Source organism: Trachemys scripta, chromosome 7, assembly GCF_013100865.1.
Source record: "Trachemys scripta elegans isolate TJP31775 chromosome 7, CAS_Tse_1.0, whole genome shotgun sequence".
NCBI lineage: Eukaryota > Metazoa > Chordata > Testudines > Emydidae > Trachemys > Trachemys scripta.
The window spans coordinates 122,388,176-122,406,069 of record NC_048304.1 but is presented as its reverse complement, the minus strand read 5'-3'; the positions used below and the strand labels follow the sequence as shown (position 1 = coordinate 122,406,069).

The following is a 17,894-nucleotide window of genomic DNA, read 5'->3' as shown; positions in this document are numbered from 1 at the left end:
TACACAGTGAACAGAGTTCAGAGTCTGATCTAATCCAAACCAATGTAACCATCTAGTCTAGCTACTCACCTGTTCCATCTGCTCAATTAATGATCTATTCGCGCACCCACCTAACCTACCCTTCCCCCCGAAACCCCGCATTTCCAGTCGCTGCCCAAGTTGATCAGGGCGTTTCTTTCCATTGCATTTTTCCTCGGCGGATCTTGAAACCCACCGCGAAAGTGGCAGTGGGACAAGGGGACTGCACAGCCGCGGGTGACTGCAGAAAACCAGCCCATGTGAACGCTGCAGCGGGAGGGTGGCGGGAAGGGGTCATGGTTTCCCTGGGAATCCCCCTCCCCTCGGCGGCTTGCGCTTCATGAGGGTGGATCTGTCTGTCCGTCCAGCTCCCTCTTCCTGCGAGCGAAGCAGTTGGTGCCTCTCGCAGGCGGCCCCAACTCGGGAATCCGGGCGCGGGGCTGACATCAGCACTGCGGCAAAACGGACAGCTCCACTCGGTCTCCGCAGCGCCGCCGCCCGGGAGACCGCCGCCTCCCCGCCCCGCCGCGCCTGGCGCCCCCCGCCCCGCTATATAAGGCCGGGGCGCGCCCAGCCGCCCCCCAGCCTGCAGCATGAGCTCGCAGCCCCGCTACCTGGCCTCCTCCTACCGGCAGATCTTCGGGGAGCCCCTTCGGCTGCCCGCCGCCTCCTCCCGCCCGGGCAGCGCCTCGCTCTCCGGCCCCTCGCTGCCCCGCCGCCATGGGCTCCCGCTGGGCGCCCCTCGCCGGGCCGAGGCGTGGGGGGACCTGGGCCAGGCGTCCGCCCCGGGCCGCGAGTACCGCCTGGGCCGGGGCGGCGAGCAGGAGCAGCTGCAGGGGCTGAACGACCGCTTCGCCGGCTACCTGGAGCGGGTGCGGCAGCTGGAGCAGCAGAACCGACTGCTGGAGGCCGAGCTGGGCGCGCTGCGGCAGCGCCGGGCCGAGCCCTCCCGCCTGGGCGAGCTGTTCCGGGGCGAGCTGCGGCAGCTGCGGGCCCAGCTGGAGGAAGCCGGGGCGGAGCAGGCGGAGGCGGCGCGGGAGCGGGAGCAGCTGGCCGGGGAGGTGCAGCGCCTGCGGGCGCGCTGCGAGGAGGAGGCGCGGGGCCGGGCCGAGGCGGAGCAGCGCGCCCGGGCGCAGCAGCAGGAGGTGGACGGGGCGGCCCGGGCCCGGCTGGGGCTGGAGAAGAAGGTGGAGGCGCTGCGGGAGGAGCTCGCCTTCCTGCGCCAGGTGCACGAGGAGGAGCTGGCCGAGCTGGCGGCCGCGCTCCAGGCCGCCCAGGTCGCGGTGGAGCCGGACCTGGCCACGCCGGACCTGAGCTCGGCGCTGCGGGAGATCCGCGGCCAGTACGAGTCGCTGGCGGCCAAGAACCTGCAGGCGGCCGAGGAGTGGTACCGCTCCAAGTTCGCCAACCTCAACGAGCAGGCGGCCCGCAGCAGCCAGGCCGTCCGGGCCAGCCGCGAGGAGATCCAGGAGTACCGCCGCCAGCTGCAGGCCCGCACCGTGGAGGTGGAGAGCCTGCGGGGCGCCAACGAGTCCCTGGAGCGGCAGATCCAGGAGATGGAGGAGAGGCACGGCGCCGAGGTGGGCGGGTTGCAGGTGAGGGAGCGCGTGCAGCGCCGGGCACCTCCGCCCGGGCAGCCCTATGCCCCGTGCAGCGCCGGGCACCTCCGCCCCGGGCAGCGTCTGGCACCTCCACCCCATGCAGGGCCCTTGTTCCCCATGTGGCGTTGAGTATCTCTCGCCCGCGCAGGACTAGGGACCGATGGCCACCACTAGCCAGACCCAACTGGCCGTACCTCTTCCAGGCAGTCCGAGACATGTCTAGCCTGCGCGGCATTGGACTGACTCCGCTACCCGAGCTGAAATGGTCGGAGAAGTCCAGTTATCACGGATCAGCAGGGGCTGGGGAAGTCTGTGGGGAGTTTTCTAGTTTGACTGGGAAGGCAGCGACAGCGGGGTTTGATGTCAAGCAAACCCGGGCATGAGCCGCTGGAAATCAGGGAAGGGCCCCGCCCCTGGGAGAGCGGGGGTTAAAGGATTTCATGGGGGGAAAGGGTCCCAGAGGATGAACTACGTGGGGTTGTTTGGGAGTTTTACCTTGGCTTTAGTAGAGCCAGGATGTGACACACTGTGTTGGACTGAGATTGGGGAGCGGGCGTGCAGGGAAAGCTAGCGGTGTAAATGCATAAAGGTGCACACAGCCAGAGGCATGATTTCCCGATAGCCCCAGGGATGTCTGTGCGAAGGGATCAGTCTTTAGGTCTTCTGCCGTCCCACCCTCAAGAGCGGTGTGTCTGCATTGCACGTACTGCAGTCTTCATGTGGGTGGGTGTTGGAGCAATAGGTAGACAGGGCTGGAAAAAAAAGTCTCTAGCCAAGGTCCTGAATTGGACATTTACCTTCGCCAGACTTCAGCGGATCGCTGTAAAAAGTCTTTTAATTCACGTTTAATGAATGAAGAGAATTTAACCCCCAAACCAGCCTTTCAAGTCAGTTTGTCACTTTGCAGCGAAGCTGAACTCTGGAATTTCACTCCTTTTCTTTTTCGTGCTGGGTAATTTCTAGAAACCACCCGAGCTGCCTCGCAGCGGCCTTGCCTGTTTTCAAGGGCATTTGTTACATGTACTGTCAAGTGCAGCGCTTAGAACCCTTCACAGCTATATTAGGAGAAATATTCCTTAGGGCCCGCTCCAAAGATCACTGAAGTCCATGGAAAGATTCCCTCTGATTTCAATGGGCTTTGCATTAGACCCTCAGTTTCTTTTGGGTTGTTTGGGAAATGTGCTAATTTAAATTCTCCTGACTCTCAACAAAATAGTTTTTGTTTTGTCCAGATTTTACTGTGTGGACGCCCTCCTGAGGATAAAAAAAAATAGTGAGGTTGCAACATCTTGTTAACCTAAATGATCATCCATAGCTAAATTGTACAGTTTCTTCCTGAATTACTGCACATATTTAACTGATACTATTTACTATTTATACTGCAATGCTGCCCCCAAGTATTTTCAGGGCCATACTGTGCTAAGGTTGTATAAACTCCTGCTACTTGCTCTAAACTGCTTGCACTCTAAGTAAATAGTTGGTGCTATTCTCCTTCACTTAATAATATGGAAATATTTTGATGTCCTGTGATAGCGCATACAGGTGGACTCAAAGGGATTACATATTAGTAACCCTCTTAAATATTGTAGCCTCGATGCCATGTAAACAGAGATTGCAAGAACAACCTATATGTAGGAAGAAATACTAGAACCTGATTAAACTCTGGGATAGTTGAAATTGATCTAATTATGGAATATCAACTTTTTAATGTATGATCCTTGGATTTTAGTTTAGTGGGGGTGGTAATTAGTGGCATCTCTTGCATCCCTTATAGGAAATTATAAAAGAGAGATTAAATCAGTAGTGTCCTATAGAAATGTGTATATATTAATAGAAAATTAGATTCTTTCCATAGTTTGGGGTGTTTTTTAAACCATCCTATAGATTTCTGTAGCAGGGATACGTTTTCTCTATGAAATTCTATAGGACTGTTTAAAAAGCTATTGAAAGAGTCCCACTTTCCCTTCAATTCTATAGTAGTTTTCCATAAGGGAAAACATTGATAGATGCTCATAATGTTGTCAGCCTCACAGGTTCTATAGTGATATTTCTTGTTGCAGCCTTCCATATAAGTCTCCAGACTTTACTGCTTTTTGCTCTGAAATAGCTTCTACTAGCAGGCATGGGTCTTGGGCCAAATGTAGCCCACAGTTCTACAATAAGGTCCATTGGTGCCCTCATATAGGTGTGGTCCATGAAGCCTACAAATCCCAGCATGCAGTGCTCCACCTTTATCTGTTTGGGTGAAATTTAATTTTTAAGCATTTCCTCTTCTTACAGCCATGGGGGCTAAAATTAAAGAGTCCTGAATAAGGGGCCCAGTTAAGCAAAATGTAACTGATCCACTTAAGTGGAAGATATAGTCATTAATTGCCGTTTGACCCCAAGACGTGCTGAGCACCCAGCACTCACATGGATTTTCAGTGGGTATCACAGGTGTGCCCTGTGGCTCAGGCCCTTAGGTAATGCAACAAAACCTTTTTACATTGTCCGAGCAAGTGGCATGAAAAGCAGCCTCATCTCAGCTGTGCGGTGCTGAATCCAAATCTGGCACAAATAGGCCAGGAAATACATTTCCTTGCAGCACCACACGATTGATGCCCCCCGTGCTAGTGTCTGAATGGCAACTGCACAACTCACACTTGACACAAGCTGCTCCCTGCTAACACAGGATCACAGAGAATGGAATGATGAAGAGGCTGGGATTTATACGTGGGTTTAGAAACAACATATGTTAGCAGGAAAACATGAGTGCCAAACAGGGGCGTGTAGGTAGGGCAGAGAGGCAGAGCTCTGTATCTGAAGTACTTGTCAGTCAATATGCCTGATATTTATTACTCATCTTACCCAACACAGTCCCAGAGCAATAAGGGAGAGGAATATAGCCAAGTTCTACAAAGAAGTGGTTTTGTACCCCCGGGTGCTCAAACGAGGTGACAGAATTAGAGGAAAGGAACTGAGCAGTGTTTTATCTGAGAGTGGAGTTATTATCCAACAAAACCACTGTTAATGTAGTTGGTCAATAGCACAGCATTGCTGTACCAATGAGGATATTATTTATAATGACTTGTGTGGTGACTCCATCTGGGAGCCCCTCTCACAGACCAAGTCCCTGCTGTCGTAGGTGCTGTACAAACGCTGAACAAAAAGATGTTATAAATCAGGGATATTATAATGGGAGTTTACATTACACAGGACACTCATTTTCTCCCAGAATGCCCTCTGCATCTCAGTGTGTGCCCTGATGATCTCCCCATTCTTTCTTCATTTGTAACTCCCATTCCGCATCCTTGAGTTCCTGCCCCAGGGTCACTGTCCTTGTGATTTAATCAAAATCCATCAGCGATGGTTGTTAAGGGGTCAAAGGGGGTCACAGGAGCAAAGCAAGGCATTGCCTCTGAATTCGAGGCAGAGGGGGATGTATGACCGCTCAGGGACTAGATTGATGGAGGCCGTGTAAACAGACATTGCATCTCTAGAGTAACTCCACTGAAATCAATGGATTTACCCAAGGTTGACATGGGTAGAGCCGAAACCAGGATTTGGCATGTCCACTACTTGTTTAGCTCCGTGCATTTTGCTGCTGGCGGCCATCTTTGCATTATGTATTTAGTAGGTTATGCAAGACACAAAATAGGACAGGGAGGAGGGAGTGGCGGAATGAAATACCAATGAGTCTCTTCCACTGTAGACACAGAGCTGCACCTAGTCATTAAGGGCTGACTTGGGAAGAAACACAGGGGGAGAAAATTTTCTTAGTTGGCCAATGTAGAACAGCCGGCTTCCCACACAGGTCTAAGTTATACAACTTTCATGTGCATTCTAACGACATATACATCCAAAAAACTAAAAAAGCCTGAATCAGATGGTGCCTATGGGAACATCTGACGCAACAAAGACATTTCCAGATAATTATTTGGGTTGGGAGGAACCTCTTGTGGGCCATCTATTGCAGTGTCTTCATGGTATCAGCTTTGCTTTTATGATCCTGAAACAATCTCTGCTTGATTGCCTAGCCTCTCTCAGACAATGGCAATTCCACAGTCTCTCTAAGCGGTTTACTCCATTGTTACATAATTTTCCCCAATATTCAACCTATATTTTCCCTGCTGCCTGTTCCGCCTTGTTTTGTAACTGACCAATGAGATCATTGTCCTCTTTGCAAACCCCAGCTGTATTTATGGGAAAAGCAACCACGGGAAAATCCCTTGATTTTATGACAGCAAAAAAAACCCTGTCACTCTGACCCATTGCACAGCTGGCAACTTCATTTATTAGGAAAATTTGCTGCATGCCTTAAATGACCTATGTGCTGCTCCTGCTGAAGTCAAGGAGTGTTTGCCATTGACCTCAGTGGGAGCAGAAGAGAAGGTTAAGATTTGTGACAAATTTCCTCAAGTTACTTTAAAAATATTTACAATATTTTAAAAGACAAATATGCTTTGTGACTTGATGGCTTATTACCTAGCATGCACTTTCCACTTTTCCTTTACATTTTCACCATTAATTTGTGAAGTAGGGAAAAAAATAAAGCTGAGGTCATGGAAGGCGTAGATGGTATTAAGGAGAGGTGGAGCAGGTCTGTGTCTCTTCCATTACCACCATCTTCTCTTCCTACTCCTTGGGGAACTGCTGTGTCTTCGACTAAGCTCCGAGGAGCCTTCCTGTGCTTCTCATCGCTGGCCTCATGTCCCAGCCCCCGTTCTTCAGTCCAGAAGAGAGCTGGACTAAACTCCTTTGGAACCTGGAGATGCTGCTCATCGGCTAACCTCAGCTGGTGATCCATGTGGGTCCCTCCCTCTCAAGGCGTTGGGAGTCCTGCCTATGGAACACTGCTAGCTAGTTTGGGGAATCTACCATGCCACCATTTTGCTGCTGCTGTAAGACACTTCGGTTCCTGCTACACTGTGGAACAAATTTGCTTCAGTGGTTAACATTTCTCTGTGCAAAAAAAGTGGTCTCTCCTCATAGTCATGCCTAAAAGCTCAGATAAACCCTTAGCCACAAGAGAGGGAGGGCAGCTCTAGCACAATCCTTAACTTTCCTTTAGGGCAGGGGTGGGCAAACTACGGCTTGTGGGCCGGTTCCGGCCCATGAGCTATTTTACGCCGGTCCCTGAGCCGCACCAAGTGGCTTGGCCCCGCTCCGTCCGGGGCGCTGGGTTGGTGACCGAGCCGCATGGTGTGGCCACTCTCCAGCCAAGGTGCAGGGTTGGGGGCTGCACCATGCGGCTCCATCCTGCTCTGTGGGGGGGGGCTGGGTTGGGGGCCACACCCCTGAGCCTCTCTCCATGCCCAACCCCTTGCCTCAGCCCTGGTCCCCCTCTCCCACTCTCCAAACCCCTTGATCCCAGCCCAGAGCACCCTCCTGCACCCCAAACCTCTCCGCCCCACCCCAGAGCCCTCACCCCCAGCTGACGCCTGAACCCTTTCCCACACCCCAGCCCTGATCCCCCTCCCGCCCTCGGTCCCAGTCCAGAGTGCCCTCCTATACCCCAAACTCCTCATCCCCACCCCAGAGCCCACATCCCCTCCTGCACCCCAACCCCAATTTTGTGAGCGTTCATGGCCCTCCATACAATTTCTATTCCCCAATGTAGCTCTCAGGCCAAAAAGTTTGCCCACCCCTGCTTTAGGGGTTGGGCTCCCACCATACATAACCCTTGCCTTGCGTCGCAACAATCAAGCCCAACCCCATTCCACAGCCCCTTGCTTTGTTTAATCAGTCGCTAAGGGCCAAATCCTAGGAGGTGCAGAGCACCCATCTCCCATCACTCAGTGAGTTATTTCTCTCAACTCTGGGCTCCTCTGATGTGGCTAATTGGACACATTTGTCCCTATAACAACCATCCACAAAAGTAAATAAAGCAATTGGAAAAAACGAAAGAGGCAGCTCGAACAGCTGCCGTCGCCTTGTTTTCGGGCCGCAGTTCTCTTCATTGGAATTTCCCCATGCTGCGCTCCTGTCCAGGAATCTGCTGGGATGGATGAGTTGGCAGTTGTATTTTTCCCTGTCTCGCTAATGAAATGAACATAAAGTGTTCAGCTAAAGACTTTGCTTTTGAAACATGGCTCCTTATCTCCCTGGGCTTGCTTGATTGCAGGACAGCATCAGTCAGCTGGAGAACGACTTGAGGAACACCAAGAGCGAAATGGCTCATCATCTGAGGGAGTATCAAGACTTGCTCAATGTTAAAATGGCTCTGGATATAGAGATCGCTGCATACAGGTAACAACTCACAACATTTATTTGACCTGTCCTCGTCTGTGCCACCTTGTCTGGCACAAAACCATAAATCGAATAAAGCACGTGGTTTTGTTTTAATTGCTGAGGGTAAATGGAGGAGACATGCAGTGGATGGGGGGGTACTCATCACACACTGGGTACAGCAAGTAGATGCTAACGTACCTCAGTCCTGACCTGCGTTACTCCCTGATAGGCCAGTCTGGGCTCCCCGCCATAGCTGTGCCAATGCCCCTCAATCCAGGCCCAACGTCTCCTCCTGCTCTGCTAGTCCCCCACCCCCACATCCGGTGTTTTTCTTCACATTAGAGCAACGCAAGCCTGTGTTTCCCAGCTACATTATTTTGACTGAAAAAGATTCCAGATCTGAACAGCAGTAACACCAGAGCTTGCTGTTTCCAGCAGCTCGCTCTGTGTCCTTGCTGTCGGGGGTCCCTCCTTCTGATATGGAGGGTGACCCCATCTGACCTCTGTGACCCCCACCCAATATCCTTTCCAAACATCAGTTACTCCATGCATATACCCCTTCAGCTCTGCCAATGCCCTTAGCCCCTCAGACTAGTCTCTTGTCTGTGTTTAGTCTTTTCCCATACTTGGAGATGTGCTCAGAGATCGATTGACCTAAATCTTGCATGTGACATAGGAATACCCCCCCCACACACACACCTTCCAACCTCTTCTGGGAGGCTGTCCCCCCATTTCTCTCCCCTTGGGATAATGGGTCATTACAAAAACTAATTTCTCCATACTAATTTCCCCCCTACTGTTTGAAATGGACCACCCTCATTACCACTACAAAAGTGATTTTTCGTCCCTTGGTATTCAATTCTACTGTTAATTGAATTTCTCGTTAGCACTGACCCCCGCACTTGGTAAGGCAACTCCCATCTTTTCATGTACTCTGTGTGTGTGTGTGTGTGTGTGTGTGTGTGTGTGTGTGTATATACACACACACATACACACCTGCTACTGTATTTTCCACTCTATGCATCTGATGAAGTGGATTATAGCCCACGAAAACTTATGCCCAAATCAATTTGTTAGTCTCTAAGGTGCCACAAGTACTCCTCGTTCTTTTTGAAGTCAAGGATTGAGCCCCTTGCATTAACCTTCTAGCCCAGGAGTAGTCTTGATCATTAGCCTATTGACGAAGGGGTTGTTCAAGTCCCACCCCTGGGTCTCAGCCCCGCTCCTGCTGGTGCTGTATTCTTTGCATGGTCCAGCCCTATCCACTATGGGGTTTGCTTCCCTGGGCAAGCAAGGTCATTTTTTTGGCTCCTGTCCCTCAACAAATGGTATTTCCAAGTTCGTTTGAAACTGCAGCTATATCCTGCCTTCGCGTCCTGCCCAGCTCAGGAGTGACTGAAAGCCGTGCCTGGTTGACAACCATTTGGTAGCCTACTTGAAAAGGTGCTCAGCTGCCATGGTGATGGGCCTGGTATAAGAACCTACATTAAACAGACTACAGCACACACCACTGCTGATGCTGGTCTACTACTGCGTGTATAGCTTTGCTCACTGTCCCAGCGCTCCAATCCTGACCTGCAGAAACCTTTATTATCCACACTTGGCCTCTCGATTCAGCCCTGTAAGTGCTTCTCAGGTCCAGTACTGGTACCAAACACAGCTCTCTTGACGTGCCTCAGTCCTGACCTGGCCTAGTCCCTCACCCTCCACAACCGTGCCAATGCCTGTTAATCTTGGCCTTCTAACACTCCTTGCTATTCCAGATCCTGGGCCTTTCTTGAGTAGAGCCTGGCCTTCATACCCAATTTTTGAGTGGTTTTGTGATGTACATGTCTGGCGCCATGGCCAAATTCACACTCCTGTGTGAGCTAGGGCAGCACCTGCATTCAAGTGCAGCAATTCCATGTCCACACTAAGCACAGCTGATATTGAAATGCCAATTCTTTCCCCCTCCACAAAGTTCTCCCTATTCCCCTGTAAATGGGCAGGGGGAGAGGAGAAGCAGTCTCAACTGCCCCTATGCAGTTGGCTCGAGACTGCCACACTGCTGGAACGATTGGCCTGTTGATCATACGGCTGGGCCTGAAAGCGTTGTGTTGTGTCTGATTTAAAACTGGGTGAAGCTGGGAAGGTTCAGGCGGTTTGAACACTCGTGAAATGCAGGTGCTTTGGAAATGTGTATGTTTTTCCAACAACCATCAGAATGAAACCTCTTCAGACAGCAAAACTGGGTGGGATTCAAGGTGTTGCTTCTAATGGCTAAAGCCCTCCGCTGTGGGTCCTGACTCACTATGAAAGACCCTGCAAGTCAAGACCAGTCAGAACACTAACACTCACCCCCACATTTGAACATGGAGGTACTGGAAGGGGGTGTTTCTCAGCAGGGAGCCTTTGGCTCTGGAAACTTGCTTCCCCTGCAAAGCCACTTGTTGTCCTTCTAGACAGCCTTTGCAGCATGCGTCCTCTGGCCTATCTTGAGCTGGTGAGAGTGGTGGGTAAATTTCATTTGTGGACTAAGGTTTTCATTTGACTGTTTTTTTTTTTTTAATAGGCATTATATTTACCATAGTGGAACTGTGCCCAGAAATCACCAATGGAGGCATATTTTATATATCGGTCACATGAGAACCTGCTTTCTGATCTTTCCTGTCTTGTTCTGGTCCAGGTTAGAGCCCGCAAAAACACAGAAAAAATAACAAAGGGGGGAAAAAATTAACTGAGCTGTTTTAAACCTTAAAAAGGTTTGGGTTGAGTTTCAGGTGTAGATGTGGAGGGCTTATTTTCATCCAGATATTGCCTGAATCAGAATTCTGGGTCAGACACACTCAGACTTTGCAGGTGTTTAAAATCTGAAACTGGATCCTAGATTACATTTTGCAAATATCCGTGCCACTCCCCCCCCACCCTCCATCTTTATAACGAGCCCATAAAAATAAAACAGATCCAAGCATATCCAAATGTATGGAATGTTTCAAAACTGGGTCCAAACTTTGCAGCTGGAGCTCATCTCAGTTTATATCCAAACTGGTTTGTTCATCTTTAACCTGAGCCATAGAGGGGGTAATCTTCTCCAACTAACCTCTCCTTCTGTGATGTGTTTTCAGGAAGCTGCTGGAAGGTGAAGAGACACGTTTTACCCCTGGAAGCATCAGCATTTCGGCTCTGAATCCACATTCTAACCCCAGTTATTCTTTCCAGCCCAGAGTCTTCAGTTTACCTGTGGCCACTGCCTCAAAAATCTCTCCTACTCGGTCTTTTAAGAAAGAAGAGAAAGAGGAGGCTTCTAAAGTGTCCTCTAAAGTATCATCTAGTCAGATGAGGGAGACCTTTGCTGAAATGATTGAGGAGACCGTAACTAAGAAAACCGAGCAATCAAACCCAGAGGAAGGAAACATTACAAACCAAAAGATTTAACCTTTGAAATTAATAGTATTAGCGTTTAAGGGGGAACAATCTACACTAGACCTTTCAATTGTCTACACCTGAATTAATGCGCTTGTCACCCAGTAGAAATGTCCCAGCGCTTCAGCATCATTAGAAATAGTACATCCCACACTCTAGCCAGGAGCAATTAAATGACAGAGGGATCTCAAAGCTTAGGCTGAAATTGGAGAGGATGGCAACTGAGTAGCTACATCTTCTGTGGTGATCACGATTAGTTAAACCAGATCACACAGTAAGGAACTCCTCACTCCAAAGCCAACACAATCTACCCGCATTCATGGCTGCTCCTGATGTACGTCTCACACATGTTAAGGCTATTTCCAGTTACACACTATACTAGGAGAAGGCTGAATTTGGTCTATTCTTCCCCGTTAAAGCAATTCCAGGTTCGGATAGACGGTCTTTGTAGCACCCTGCTCTGCAGTTAGCTAGATGCATGTTGGTCATTTCTGTGATTGCATAGTGACTCGTTGCGTCCATATCACCTCATTCCATCTGGTAGCCAACGGGTTAAGAAAAATATATTGATTAGACTTGACAGTACCAACTAGTCACATGGTTTGAATTTTTTTTAAACTATAATTAGTTTCTTGATTTGGGGCCTTGATCTATTCTAAAAATCATCAGAATGCAAAACAAACCAACAAAAACCAAACCCCCAACAACCCCAAATTCTTGAGCTGTAGTCTATCACTTTAAGTCTAGAAGCACAGAACATTCTGAGGTATGCCCAGCCTGACTTTTGCACTAGCATTAAACTATAAGGTGTATACATTTCTGCCAACTGACTGTTTCTATAGTTTGGCGGCATTAGTCTGTCCATACTCTCATAAGAAGAGGTTTATCAATAGCACACAAGTTAGGAGAGTTTCCTTCGTGTATTTAAAATGGGTACACACTCCTGCACTATAAAATCACAAGTGGATCTCAGTGGCTCTTCCAGGGCATTTCTGAGAACATGTTGGAAGATGCATATTTTTTTGTCCTCGGTATTCAGACTCAGAAGCAACACAGCTGCACAAAAACTCCACTTCTGCTTGATAACTAGACACCAACTGGTGCTGTGAGGTAATATGATTAAAATAATTCTAACTTCCACCACCCCTTTGCAGATGAACAGTCATGGACTCACAGGTGACCATAACAGAGAGATTCTAGTCACTGGAAGGATGGATTCACACCCACTGTTTTTCCAAAGGAAGGGATTCTGGTAGGGTAGCATTTCACCTTCCATTTCAATCTGCCAAACTTTGTTAGTGTATGTGTCTCCAATGTGTGCCAAGTTCGATATAGGATTTACTTCTGTAGGTTTTTCCAATGCCTTAAAATCGCCAGCGATCGCTTTTGCAAAAGCTGAAGACTGTGTGTTTGTTGTGTGTTTGCCAAAGCACTGTGCCATTATGAGGTTATGATAACACAAAACCTTGGTGTCAGTGTTGCCAGGATAAGCTACTGGAAATAGAACATTATTTGCTCACACTTTTCCTCTTCTACTGTAAGGCACAAGATAATAAAAAAAACGGTGACATGAATCCCACCATTCTCTGTGTCCTCTTTCAGGCTGTCTTGATCTGAAAACTCACCATCTTCTCTGTTCCTGGGTCAGTTTCTTTTGTCACACCAGTGCAGCCCTGTCTTCAAAGCGTAGGAGAGCATGATTTGGTATAATGCATAAATCTGTTCTTAGGGGTGCACTAGAATGGAAACTAGAGGGCCAGGGTCCTCAGCTGGCATGAGTCGTCATAGCTCAGTAGATGTCCATGGAGCTGTAACAATTTGCACTAGCTAAGGTTCTGGCACATTAACTAATAATTTGTCTATTGCTATTTTTATAGCTAGTTTAGCCCAGCCAACGATAGCCTGGAACACTGAAGCCTGGTGTTTTTATCCACACAGCGGCTTTAGTATAAGCAAACAAACATACCTTACACTGTTTCCCATCCAGCGTACCTCCTCCCTTGCTTAAAGGGGCCATCTACAGAGCAAGAGAAGAGCTCAGTGTACATGGACCATTACTTTGAGACTGTCCATTGTGATGGAGATTTTTACGGTACAGACACGTGTGCTAGACACTGGACCAAGACCAGCAATTTATGTCATACAGGCCACTCAACAGCTGGCAGATGGTAATGACTTTTTGGTCATTAACAACCTGGACCACATTCATTGTTCACTTCAATACCACTGACCCAATTCTGCTGTCCGTCCCAGGAGAGCAATTCCAGGGATTCCACTGTCAGATCCTGCAGACTGACCTAGTAGACACCGCACACAGCTGACGATAGCCTAAGACCCAAATTCCAACCTCAGTGATGCTAGTGTAAACTCAGAAGGACTTCAACGGTGACACTCTGGATTTCCACCCAGAAGCTGGATTTCACTTCCCCAAGTGGCTGCTGCATCTCCTCAGGAAAAGGAAGGACGGGTGTGTGCTGCTGGCTCCTTGGTTGTGTAATAATGGTTCAGCATGAACCGCACCAGTGAGAGATCATCCCAGTGCAGTAGGTGGGCGTGGTCACAGCACTGCCAGTTTTTCTGCAGCTGCTGTGTTTGTCCTGATGGCTGCATCCCTCCATGGCCTCTCCAGCACGGGAGAGGTGACTGGAAGCCCCCAGGCTGGACAGAGGCAGCAGCTGGAAGGCACCTGGCCTTCAAGCTGAATTAGGGCCACGCCTATGTTTTTTAAACAATTTCCTGTAGGGTGGCAGATATCTACCAGTGGAGACAGTCCTAAAGTCAGTGGGCGCTTCTACATCCTAACTGCTTAGACATGAGTCACCATACTTGGATTTTGGCAAGGCTGGAATGAGTTCAAACATTAAGGGTCATTCTTAGTCCCCCTGGCCCATGTTAATTGCTCCTGCAGAACCTGTTGCACAGATGACTGTGTGTAGCTTCCGCTTGCCCTTTTGATCTGGTTGGATACGATCAGAGTGAATAGCCTAGAAAACCCCAAGGTGTGTAAAGACGCCACGGTGAGACATCTCACCCCCAAGAAATCTGGCTGATGCATCACAAGCTGTCACCAGCATTGTCTGGCTTCACGTTCCTTAGATTTAGAACTGATCCGAAGCAGCGCTGGAGGCTCTTCACCTACCACCACCAAGCAAGTGTTCATTACTTTACACTCCCCAGCAGCTGAAGCTAACGATTACAAATTGACAGACCTACTCATCCTTCAATTTGCATCACATTCCTGGTGGCGCCGGCTGCCCCAGCCTCTCTTTGCACTCATCTTCCGCAGCCTGGCTGCTTTTGTGTACCGGCCACTCGACTTCAGAAGGCTACTTGGCCAGGGGTGCAGGCTGGAGCTGGGGAATAAATCCTCCTTTGTGGTCCCATGTTTTGATTAGGTTCATGGCCAAGACTGCAGTAGGGAAGGAGTGAGTCACGCTGCAGATGTTTAAAGATTTATACTTCTGCAGCAACTCGCCCCTCTGGAAGAAAAGGCAGTTGCCGTGCACAGGCTGTATGGTTAGAAAGAGAAGCAGCAAAAAGCTGCCCATTTCCTGAGAGGCATCTGCGTTTGTCACCATGGTTAGCCTCACCCTGAGGCCACCAGCTCGCACGGCATGGCTGGGTGGTTCTTTCTTTGCAAGTCGCTTTCTCTTTGGAAGGCGATACTGGCCGGAGCAGAGCATATATCTGGGCTGGCTCATTGCGTGGCGGTGTGACTCCACTTGCTACATTTACACACGGATCAGCGGGGGTGACTGAAGTTAATGGTGGCAGAGTTCCGTTGATTTCACAGCACCCAGGGAATGGAAGAGGCTCATTTTTGGTTCATTGATTCCTAGATTCCAAGGCCAGAAGGGACCACCGAGATCATCTAGTCTGAGCTCCTGTACAGCACAGGCCATAAACTTCCCCAAAATAATGTCTAGAGCAGGGGTGGGCAAACTATGGCCCGCGGGCTGGATCCTGCCCGGCCCCTGAGCTCCTGGCCAGGGAGGCTCGCCCCCGGCCTTCCCCACTGTGCCCCCTTCCCCCACAGCTTCAGCTCGCTCGCTCTGCTGCCAGTGCAATGCTCCGGGCAGCGGGGCTGTGAGCTTCTGGGGCAGCGCAGCTGCAGAGCCCGGCCTGACCCGGTCTCTGGGCTGTGTGGCGGTGGCGTGGCCCAGCTCTGTCAGGCAGCGTGGCCGTAGCACCACCAGCCATCGGTGCTCCAGGCAGCGCGGTAAGGGGGTAGGGAGCAGTGGGTGTTGGCTAGAGGGCAGGGGAGTTCAGGGTGGTGGTCAGGGGGCAAGGGTGTGGATAGGGGTCAGGGCAGTTGGGGGGGGAAAGGGGGTTGAATGGGGGCAAGTGTCCCAGGGGGCAGTCAGGAAGGAGGGGAGGTTGGATGGGGCGGCAGAGGGCAGGCAGGGGCAGGGGTTCCAGGGGCAGTCAGGGGACAGGGAGAAGGGGTGGTTGGATGGGGCAGTAGTCCCGGGGTGGGGGGGCAGATAGGAGGTGTGGGCCAGGCCATGACCCCGTCTCCTAACCAGCTCTCCATACAATTTACGAAACCCAATGTGGCCCTCAGGCCAAAAAGTTTGCCTGCCCCTAGTCTAGAGCATCTTTCCTAGAAAAATGTTCCATCTTGATTTAAAAATTGCCAGCAATGGAGAATCCACCACGACCCTGGGTGAATTGTTCCAATGGTTAATTACCCTCGCCGTTAAAAATGGACACCTTTTTTCCAGTCTGAATTTCCAGCCGTTGGATTATGTTAGACCTTTCTCTGCTAGACTGAAGAGCCCATTATTAAATATTTGTTCCCCATGTGGTAGTGGTGGCAGCGACACTGGAAGCAAGAACTACGTGGTTCCATTGGAGATCTGTGCAGTTACCAGCCGTGCCGAGAAGAGCAGGACTCCATAAGGTGGTGTGCTATTCTGCACACATGGAGGCCTTTTTACTTTTTTAATTAAGAAAATATGAAGGCTGAGTTTTGCTACTGGCGATGCAGCAGGCTTTATTGTCCCTCTCCAGACACAGACACACCCAACTTCCTGTACAGGATTCTGGGTAGTGTAGTCCAGAGGCATTTCCTATACCGAGAAATAATATAAATAGAGCAAATCTTTCCATCCTCGGTACTCATATGGCCTCCCATTATCGTAGTATCTGAGTGCATCAAAATCACTAATGTCTTCCTCCTCCCCACCTCTGTAAGACGGCAGTGCTATGATCCTCCCTGTGCACAGCTTACGTCGACCTAACTCTGCAAGTGTCTACATTAAAATGTCGCTCCCACCCATGTAACTCAGCCTGCGAATGCCAAGCAGAGGTGCTGTTTCCAGTCCTGGGTTCACTCACATGCTTGGCGGTTACATTTTCCTTCCCCATAGGAGAGTTCGAGGATGAGGGCAGTGAAGGTGTCAAGTGTGGGAAAGCTCATGTTACTGCCGGCAGCTGCTGCCGGCTCTGCTCCAGGACACAGGATTCCGGTTTCCAGCGCCGGTGCTTCTGCTGTCACCACAGCTGCCAAAGCACAAAGGGGAAAAAAAAAAAATATATATATATATATATATATAAAACAGAAACATCCCCGGTCCCCACTGTAGTGCATAGAACTCGCCCTTCTCTAATCCAGCCCAGGTCAGCAGCGATCAAACACTGCCAACATCTGAAGGCCGCTCAACAGCAACATTAGCTGGTGATCTCAGCCCAGGTCCTAGACGACAGACGTAAACAGATGGAGCCAGCATAACGTGATTCTGCTCATTTACTTTTCTGGGAGCTAGGCTGGGCTCTTAACTGGTCCTCTCAGCAGAGAGACCTCAAGAACCTGTTTCCCTGGCTTGATAACCTTAGAAAACAGGCACCCCTGAGGCCCTAAACATCTAGGGCAATACTCATCCCTAGTGTAACGCCATGGGAGATGGGATGAAGCTGGCTGAGAACGTATGCGAATTAAAATCAGCTGGGGGGCAGCAGCGAGGTTCCGATTGTTGTACTTAAAGTACTGCACAGGATCTTTTCAGGGGGAATAAGACAAAACACCACATTTATTAGTAATACATGTATTCATTAACACTGTATTATATGCATATAATATATTACACTTACACTCACACACACACACAAACACTGCCTTGACCCCTAAAACGATCCTGTATAAGTTTGTGGGACAACACGATTTCATCCCCGACAAGGAGCATTTATTGTTCAGAACAGACACAGAAAATTAGGGGTTCTGCAGGAGACTTGGTTTCAAGTTTTAGCTATACTTGATGAAAACTTTGTTTCTAAAGCTTCAGACTAAGGAACGTACAGAATGTGTTGGGCGCTAAAAAGAGAGAGAAACGTATAAAGCCATCACCGTACGTGGGCCCAGGCAGCAGCAGGACAGCTGGGTTCCGCCTGTGGCCCCTGTGCTGTCCCTGGAATCCCTTCCCACAGTGGCTTGCTCAGTTCAGCTGAAAGAGAATGTGGTCAGTGGGTGAAAGTTTAAAAAGAAACCCCCTTATTCCTTTGGCAACAATACAAAGGTCTCCATCCCCAGAACCTGGAAGAGCCCTGCCAGTCTACAGAAGGGAATCAGTAGTCCCATTTAGCACAAAACATCCTCCAGCAACTAAAATTTAAACCAACAAGCACTCTCTGACTGGTCCCATCCAGCTCTTGGTTCAGACCCAG

General features: G+C 49.8%; 1 protein-coding gene across 1 annotated transcript; it reads left to right on the top strand.

Moving 5' to 3' along the window:
* The first annotated feature begins 611 nt into the window (after positions 1 to 611).
* INA (internexin neuronal intermediate filament protein alpha) lies at positions 612 to 12,813 on the top strand. Its single transcript, XM_034777301.1, has 3 exons — positions 612 to 1,613; positions 7,723 to 7,847; positions 10,934 to 12,813. The coding sequence occupies exons 1-3, from the start codon at positions 612 to 614 to the stop codon at positions 11,241 to 11,243; spliced, it is 1,437 nt and encodes a 478-aa protein (XP_034633192.1). The 3' UTR covers positions 11,244 to 12,813.
* The last annotated feature ends 5,081 nt before the right edge of the window (positions 12,814 to 17,894 follow it).

Bases quoted from the DNA above. Each gene is read 5' to 3' on its own strand.
- INA (XM_034777301.1), top strand. From the start codon at position 612: ATGAGCTCGCAGCCCCGCTACCTGGCCTCCTCCTACCGGCAGATCTTC. The intron at 1,614-7,722 runs GTGAGGGAGCGC...GCTTGATTGCAG, and splicing joins CCGAGGTGGGCGGGTTGCAG to GACAGCATCAGTCAGCTGGA. The intron at 7,848-10,933 runs GTAACAACTCAC...ATGTGTTTTCAG, and splicing joins ATAGAGATCGCTGCATACAG to GAAGCTGCTGGAAGGTGAAG.